Source organism: Staurois parvus, unplaced genomic scaffold (assembly GCF_062004578.1).
Source record: "Staurois parvus isolate SC_StPar_1 unplaced genomic scaffold, SC_StPar_1.0 ptg001411l, whole genome shotgun sequence".
Lineage (NCBI taxonomy): Eukaryota > Metazoa > Chordata > Amphibia > Anura > Ranidae > Staurois > Staurois parvus.
This window is the reverse complement of record NW_028319207.1, coordinates 525,631-535,093: the sequence shown is the minus strand read 5'-3', so window position 1 is coordinate 535,093 and position 9,463 is coordinate 525,631. Positions and strand designations below refer to the sequence as shown.

Sequence of the window (9,463 nt, the reverse complement as noted above, 5' to 3'; positions counted from 1 at the left end):
TACACTCGAAGTACTCCTTTCCACATTTCCCCATCAGAGTGCCTCTTTCCATCACATGTGCCCATCAGTGTGCCCCTTTCCACAGTATGTGCCCCCTTAACATAACATGTTCCCATCAGAGTGCCCCCTTAACATAAAAGATTCCCATCAGAGTGCCCCTTAACATAAAATGTGCCCATCTGAGTGACTGTTAACGTACATTGTGCCCATCAGAGTGCCCCTTAACATAAAATAAGGGGCATGCTGATGGGCAAATTTTATGTTAAGGGGCACTCTGATGGGCACATTTTATGTTAAAGGGCACTCTGATGGGCACATTTTATGTTAAGGGACATTCTGATGGGCATGTTTTATTCTAAGTGGCACTCTGATAGGCACATTCTATGTTGTGCCCATCACAATGCCCCTTAACATTAAATGTGGCCATCAGCATTAAACTTTATCATTAAATGTGCCCATCAGAGTGCCCCTTAATATAAGAGTGCCCGTGAAAGAGCACACCCTACCTTGAGGGCAGACAGGAGCGTGAGGCAGGAGCTTGCCGGGATAACTGTTGATGGGGGAGGGGTACACACTTGTGGACAGGCAGGGAGCGGGAGTTAGGAGAGACAGTGAGCTGCAAGGAGCAGGGCGCATGCGTGATGTCATTGGTTGCTGGGACAACCGCCCTGCTGAGCGGATCTGTCATTCTAGTCTGGTGGACTGGAGGTCCGGGCGGGAGAGCCATTTAGTGACCGCTGATCTAGACCAGCCTTTCTCAACCTTTTCAAAGCAGAGGAACCCTTGACATAACTTTCTGGTCTCAGGGAATCCCTGCTAAAAATGGCTTTATCTACAATTCATGATACATTAGTGTGATAGTCAGAGGTAAGAACACTCCTTACACTTGTGGTCATTGGGAGGAATTACCCCCTTACAAATTGCTAAAAAGATCAATGGTGGCAGTGGGAACTTTCCTGAGAGACAAACATTGCTCAAGGAACCCCTGGCAACCTCTGGAGGAACCCTAGGGTTTCACAGAATCCTGGCTGAGAAATCCTGATCTAGACAAGCTACATTTCATTTTGTTTTAAGTAAAATACATAATTGCATTTTTTGTGTTTTATTATATCTGCCTGGAGTTCAGATTTAATTTGACACACACATTGGGAAAAGATGTCCTTTCCCCTTAATAAATCTAATTTTCTCTTTTTGTTTCAGGAGTCTGTTTTAAACTTTCATCCCTGCAGCATTGTGTGACCCTCTTCATCGCTCCTTTAACCTCCTTGTTCCTTAGACTGTATATAAATGGGTTGAACATTGGTGTGATGACACTATAGACCACACTGATGACTCGATCATAGGTTACAGAATAGAGGGAACTTGGACGAAAGTACATGAATATGATGGAGCTGTAGAATAAGATGACCACGGTTAAGTGAGAGGAACAAGTGGAGAAGGTCCGTATTCTACCTTTGGAGGTTCGTAGTTTCATAATGTCTTTTATGATGAGAATGTAGGAGCCCAGGATAAACAACATGGGGCCCATGACAATTAAGGACCCCTCAATGAAAACAGTCATTTGCTGGGCATAAGTGTCTTTGCAAGACAGCAGCAACATGGCCGGAACATCACAAAAATAGTGATGGATAACCCAATTGCAATAGGGAAGAGTAGATGTCATGGCGGTGAACAGGGTGGAATGTAAAGTAACAACAGCCCAGGAAGAAGTTACCAAACTGATGCATGTCCTATTGCTCATGATGGTTGTGTAATGCAAGGGTTGGCAAACAGCAGCATACCGATCCAAGGCCATGATGGCCAGTAGAAAGCTGTCCATATTACCAACTGCATGGAAGAGGAAGAGCTGCAAAAAACAACCATGAAATGAGATGGTCTTATTTTGAGTTAGGAGACTACAAAGAGCCCGAGGGATGGTGATAGAGGTCATGCAAATATCAACAACAGAAAGGTTTCCCAGCAAGAAGTACATTGGAGTGCGGAGCTGAGACTGGGTCAAGATGAGCATGAAAATAAGACAGTTGCCCAAAACACAGAGAGTGTAAGCTACCATAAAGAAGGAGAAGAGAGGCAGTCTAAGGTGTGGTTTCTCTGAGAGGCCCAGCAGAGTGAACCCCCTGACAGTTTGATTCTTCAAATCCATATTTAACAAAAAAGGATTATTATTTAATTTATTAATTTATGGCTTTTCCCAGCAGTAGCGAGAAAGTGTAACACAAAGCACAGACACAATTTGCCATAAGTTAAATCAAAGGTTTTAAAAACAGTACCCATAGTCTTCATGCTTGAAAATGGCTGCACAATTAATAGAAATCAGATCAGTAGAATTAATGGCCTAGTGATAATGTAAAAAAAACCCTTAAAAACATAATACTCCTCTATGAAAAAAGATCTTGTAGACTTTGGATAACAGACTATTGTTTTACATACAGGTGAAACTTGAAAAATTAGAATATCGTGCAAAAGTTCATTTATTTCAGTAATGCAACTTAAAAGGTGAAACTAAAATATGAGATAGACTCATTACATACAAAGCAAGATAGTTCAAGCCGTGATTTGTCATCATTGTGATGATTATGGCTTACAGCTCATGAAAACCCCAAATCCACAATCTCAGAAAATTATATTATTACATACAATCAATAAAACAGGGATTGTACATAGAACAATATCGGACCTCTGAAAAGTATAAGCATGCATATGTACTCAGTACTTGGTTTGGGCCCCTTTTGCAGCAAATACTGCCTCAATGCAGCGTGGCATGGAAGCTATCAGCCTGTGGCACCGCTGAGGTGTTATGGAAGATCAGGATGCTTCAATAGCAGCCTTCAGCTCTTCTGCATTGTTCGGTCTCATGTCTCTCATCTTCCTCTTGGCAATGCCCCATAGATTCTCTATGGGGTTCAGGTCAGGCGAGTTTGCTGGACAATCAAGCACAGTAATCCCACGGTCATTGAACCAGGTTTTGGTGCTTTTGGCAGTGTGGGCAGGTGCCAAGTCCTGCTGGAAAATGAAGTCAGCATCCCCATAAAGCTCGTCTGTGGAAGGAAGCATGAAGTGCTCCAAAATCTCCTGGTAGATGGCTGCGTTGACCCTGGACTTAATGAAGCACAGTGGGCCAACACCAGCAGATGACATGGCTCCCCAAATCAACACAGACTGTGGAAACTTCACACTGGACTTCAAGCATCTTGCAGTGTGTGCCTCTCCATTCTTCCTCCATACTCGGGGTCCTTGGTTTCCAAATGAGATGAAAAAGTTGCTCTCATCAGAAAAGAGGACTTTGAACCAATGAGCAACAGACCAGGTCTGTTTTTCTTTAGTCCAGGTGAGACAATTCTGACGTTGTTTGTTGTTCAGGAGCGGCTTGACAAGAGGAATATGACATTTGAAGCCCATGTCCAGGATCTGTCTGTGTGTGGTGGCTCTTGATGCACTGACTCCAGTCTCAGTCCACTCCTTGTGAAAGTCCCCAACACTTTTGAATGGCCTTTTCCTGACAATCCTCTCCAGGCTGCGGTCATCCCTGCTGCTTGTGCACCTTTTTCTTCCACACTTTTCCCTTCCACATAACTTTTTATTAATGTGCTTTGATACAGCACTTTGGGAACATTCAACGTCTTTTGCAATTACCTTTTGAGGCTTTCCCTCCTTATGGAGGGTGTCAATGATGGTTTTCTGCACAACTGTCAGGTCAGCAGTCTTTACCATGATTGTGATTCCTACTGAACCAGACTGAGAGACCATTTCAAGGCCCAGGAACCCTTTGCAGGTGTTATGGCTTAATTAGCTGATTAGAGTGGGACACTTTGAGCCAAGAATATTGCACCTTTTCACAATATTCTCATTTTCTGAGATTGTGGATTTGGGGTTTTCATGAGCTGTAAGCCATAATCATCACAATTATGACAAATCACGGCTTGAACTATCTTGCTTTGCATGTAATGAGTCTATCTCATATATTAGTTTCACCTTTTAAGTTGCATTACTGAAATAAATGAACTTTTGCAAGATATTCTAATTTTTCTAGTTTCACCTGTATGTAACTAAAACAGTACTTAAAGTGTATCTAAACCCAAAAACAAAAATTTAATATATTGCAGCGTACCATTCCTTGTGTGGTTGCATTATTTTTCTTCTTTTAAGGCCAAGGACATTTTCTGCAAGTATAGAAAAATACCTGTTGGTCCTGCCAAAATATTCCAGCTTTCTTATAAGTTCCTGTGCATTAAATTGAAATCTCAGTGTCAATAGCTCTCATCAGTTCTTTTCTGTGATCTACACATTCCCCTATGGAGATGAGGAGAGGGTTGGGTGTTCTGAAATCCTATCCTAGGGTGACAACTCTACTCCTACATAGACACTAAAACTAAATAAAAAATTGGTCATATACTAGGTTCAATAAATTAAAAAGACGCGAATGGACATACAAGGATGCAGCACTCAGAAAAATATCTGAATACAGAACAAACCTAGAAGAGTGCAAAATAGTGTTATACTTCCCATTTAAATATCACTATATTGTCAAAAGTATTGGTCGGCCGGCCTTTCCACGCACATGAACTTTAATGGCATCCCAGTCTCAGTCCGTAAGGTTCAATAGTGAGTTGTCATACCCTTTGAAGCTATAACAGCTTCAACTCTTCTGGGAAGGCCGTCCACAAGGTTTAGGAGTGTGTCTATGGGAAGGTTGGACCATTCTTTCAGAAGCGCATTTGTGAGGTCAGACACTGATGTCGAACAAGAAGGCCTGGCTCGCAGTCTCTGCTCTAATTCATCCCAAAGGTGTTTTATGGGGTTGAGGTCAGGACTCTGTGCAGGCCAGTCAAGTTCCTCCACCCCAAACTGTCTCAACCATGTCTGTATGGACCTTGCTTTGTGCACTGGTGTGCAGTCATGTTGGAACAGGAAGGGGCCATCCCCAAACGTCCCACACAGTTAGGAGCATGAAATTGTCCAAAATGTCTTGGTATGCTGACGCCTTAAGAGTTCCCTTCTCTGGAACTAGGGGGCCAAGTCCAAACCCTGAAAAACAACCGCACACCATAATCCCCCCTCCACCAAACTTTACACTTTGCACAAGGCAGTCAGGCAAGTACCGTTCTCCTGGTAACCGCCAAACTCAGACATGTCCAGCGGATTAGCAGATAGAGAAATATGATTTGTCACCCCAAAGAACACGTGTCCACTGTTCTAGAGTACAATGCTTTACACCATTGCATCCGACGCTTTGCATTGCACTTGGTGATGTAAGGCTTAGATGCAGCTGCTCTTCCATGAAAACCCATTCAATGAAGTTCTCCATGCACTATTGTTGTGCTAATCTGAAGGCCTCACAAAGTTTGGAGGTCTTTAGCTATTGACTCTGCAGACAGTTGGCGACTTCTGCGCACTGTGCGCTTCAGCATGTGCTGACCCCGCTCTGCCATTTTACATGGGCAACCACTTGGTGGCTGAGTTGCTGTTGTTCCCAGTTGCTACTACTTTGTTATAATCCCACTAACAGTTGAGCGTGGAATATTTAGTAGCCAGGAAATGTCACGGGTGGACTTATTGCACAGGTGGCACAAGTCACACAAAGCAACCGATTGTTACAAAACCAATGTGCTGTAAGAGTTACCTCTATATGAGTGGCCAGGGAATATAGCTTAGTGTAGCATCTCAGCGTCTTTTACATGACCTACCACTTGGTGGCTGAGTTGCTGTTGTTCCCAGTTCCTTCCACTTTGTTATAATACCCTTAACAGTTGACGGTGGAATATTTAGTAGCAAGGAAATTTAACGGATGGATTTATTGCACAGGTGGCAACCTATCACGGGACCACGCTTAGAGTCACTGAGCTCCTCAGAGCGATTCTTTCACAAATGTTTGTAAAAGCAGTCTGCATGTACTGAAATGTATTGTAATTGTAAACCGCTGTGAAAACTGTTGGCACTATATAAATCCTGTATAATAATTTACAGTATACTGGACATTGTATCATGTCTGTCACACAAATCAACCAATTGTTTCAAACCAATGTGCTGTGATGGTTACCTCTATATGAGTGGCCAGGGAATATAGTTTAGTGTAGCATCTCCTATAGCAGTCCCAGTTTCTATATTCCAAGGAAGCTTAGCTTACAGGTAGGTGACTGCCCCCAGGAATTACATGTTCAGTAACCAAAAGTACTGGAGACTGAAGAAAGAAAGAATAAAGAGGTCCTGTTGTTCCAGTCATGTAGTTGTCCGCAGGGGATGACTGTGACTGTTGTATCACGGAACTCTTAAGGCGTCAGCATACCAAGACATTTTGGACAATTTCATGCTCCCAATTTTGTGGGATAGTTTGGGGATGGCCCCTTCCTGTTCCAACATGACTGCGCACCAGTGCATAAAGCAAGGTCCATAAAGACATGGATGAACAAGTTTGGGATGAAAGAACTTGACTGGCCTGCACAGTGTCCTGACCTCAACTCAATAGAACACCTTTGGGATGAATTAGAGCGGAGACTATGAGCCAGGCCTTCTTGTCCAACATCAGTGCCTGACCTCACAAATGTGCTTCTGGAAGAATGGTCAAACATTCCCATAGACACCCTCCTAAACCTTGTGGACGGCCTTCCCAGAAGAGTTGAAGCTGTTATAGCGGCAAAGAGCGGGCCGACTCAATATTGAACCCTACAGACTAAGACTGGGATGCCTTTAAAGTTCATGTGCGTAAAGGCAGGCATCCCGATGCTTTTGGCAACATAGTGTATGTGGTATTGCCATATTCAGGAGGATTAGTAGAATGTGCTTTGAGGTGATTTCTAAGTATGCCTATGCTGCGTGAGAAATACAGTATAATATATATTAAAACTTGTGGCAAAATAATGACATCTTCAAAAGACTCACCATGCTTCTTAGAAACTACTTTGGGGTGTTTGCTTTCCAAAATGTGTTCATTTTTGTGGGTGTTTTCACTGTCCTGGTGCTCCAAGGCCTCTAAAAATGTGATAGGTAGTCAGGAAATTAGAGGTGTAATTTATGCCCCTAGAACAGCCTTTTTCAACCAGGGTGCCCAGGCACCCTGGGGTTCCTTCAGGCTTCTTCACGTGTGCATTGGAAAAATGCCTAGAAATTGTCCAAAAATGTATACAAGCCAGCAGGTGGATCAATCCTGCCTTTTAGTACATAAAGCCACAGATTTAATTGTGCATTTCTATGACTTTCTAACTGCCGGCATCCTAACAACCAATGACATCATCAGTTGATAAGGACAAAGTTAGGTGGTTGCACATCATTGTTGTTTTCCCTCTCCTGCCCCTCCCCATCAGCACTGGGGTCTCATTAGCAGAGGGAAGAATAGGAACTGAGAGAGACACATTGGAACACTAGCCAGTACCAGTATGCAAAGGTATATTTGCTTTGGAAGAATAAATCACCTCTAATTGTTGGGTGCACTGTGTGTGGATGTGTGTAGAATAGTTTTTTACATTTTAGAATGGGGTGCCTTGAGATTGTGCAGAATTTTAAAGGGTGCCTTGAGATTATCTATAATTTTAAAGGGTGCCTTGACTAAAAAAAAGCTGGGAAACACTGCTTTAGAAAACCTGAAGGATTTTGTGCCTCTCTGTGTGGCTAGGCTGTGAAAAAGTCTCACACATGTAGTATCACCGTACTTGGGAGGAGTAGCAAAATGTGTTTTGGGGTGTAATTCTAAGTAGGACTATGATGTGTTAGAAATAACTTAATAATTGGCACTCTTGTTAAAAAATGCATTTTCCATTTATTTCCTACATTTTCCAAAACTTGTGGCAAAAAATGAAATTTTCAAAACATTCACTATGCTTTTCAGAAAATACCTTGGAGTGTTTGCTTTCCAAAATTGGGTAATTTTGTGGGTATGTCCACTTTCCTGGTGCTCCTAGGTCTCTAAAAATGTGATAGGCAGTCAGGAAATTAGATGCGTAATTTGTGCTCATTAAAAGCCCAAAGGTGCTGCTTAGATTTTGGGCTCTTTGATGCATCTAGGTTATGAAAAAATCTCACATATGTAGTATCCCCATACTCAAGAGGCATAGCAGAATGTGTTTTGGGGTGTAATGATAAGTATACCTAAGCTGTGTGTGAGAAATAACTTGTTAAAATGAAAGCAAAAAAGCTAATTTTATTTCATTTCTAAATTATCCAAAAAATTGTGACAACAATTTACTACTTCAAAAAACTTACCATGAGTCTTACTAAATACCTTGGACTGTCTACTTTCCAGAAAGGGGTCATCTGGGGGGTATTTTTACCTTCATGACATTTTAGGGCATCAAGAAATTAGTTAGGCCATCAGTACATTAGGACTGATCAATTTTTAAATATGCAGTATATATATATATATATTTATTTATTTATTTTCAGTATATATACACCATAGTTTTGTGCAGTCTAACCCGACAAAAATTATGTCATTAACTCCTTGTCGCCAGCAAACAAAAATATGCGGCCTCACAGAACTGGCCTTTTTTCCTTGGGGCTGCATATACCTGTCTTTCTGCTGGGAGTGCACGCCTAGCACAAAGACTGGGGTTTCACTGAGAGCCCCGGGTCCAGTTATAACAATCGGGACCCCGGACTCCCGATTCTGGGTCACATGATCTCTGTGATAGCCTCTGATTGGCTATCACAGTGATCAGCCACTGTGAAGCCCGTCCCCCTTGTTTTTTTTCTCTCTGAATGGAGGAGAGAGATACATTGTATCTCTCTCTCTTCTTGCAGAGAAAAAAAACCCAACTGTTTGTAAAAACAAAAAAAGATAAATAACTAAATATTAAAAAATAATAGAAAAAATACCTAGGTCAAGGTTTGATCTAGTGCAGTGCCAGGGTTAGTGTTTGGGTCAAAGGTCAGAGTTTTTTTTTTAAAAAATGGTGTTTGTAAAAAAAAAACAAAATGCGCACTATTGTTTCTGGGCTGTACTACAGGTACAAACAACAAATAACATACACATATATGGTATCACTGCAATCATCAAGAGCAGGAGAAATTATTTTGGGTTTTTTTTGGTGGTAGGTTATGGTAGTAACAAGAAACACACAGCTAAATTTAAAAAAAAAATTTTTTTTTACTATTTTGGGCCAGTTTTCCTTTGATAATAAAAAAAATAGAGAATATCCATTACCATTTACTACCAAATGAAAGCCCAAATTGTCCTGAAAAATACAAGGTATAATTCATCTGGGTGTACAAAGCAGTTGTGATGATATGAACGGTTTTACTAACACATGTCAAAGTTGTAAAATTTTACTTTTAAGATTTGTTTTACCTTTAGGCGTGAAGGGGTTAACCTTGTATACATTGTATGTATTGAAGCACTGCAGTGTGTGTAACCCCTCCACCCCCCCTTTAAATCCCCACTGCCACTGCTGTAAACCTTATGGTAGTGGCGGCAAAAGGGTTAAACTACATGAATACACGTTAACACCTGTCAGCAACCTCGGTCTATGTTCTA

At 41.6% G+C, this 9,463-nt stretch overlaps 1 protein-coding gene across 1 annotated transcript; it reads right to left on the bottom strand.

The window, feature by feature from the left end:
• Positions 1-1,177: 1,177 nt before the first annotated feature.
• On the bottom strand, positions 1,178-2,143 carry LOC149436166 (olfactory receptor 1L4-like). The gene has a single exon (XM_089661940.1). It carries the CDS (start codon positions 2,141-2,143, stop codon positions 1,178-1,180), a length of 966 nt encoding a protein of 321 aa, XP_089518066.1.
• Positions 2,144-9,463: the final 7,320 nt, after the last annotated feature.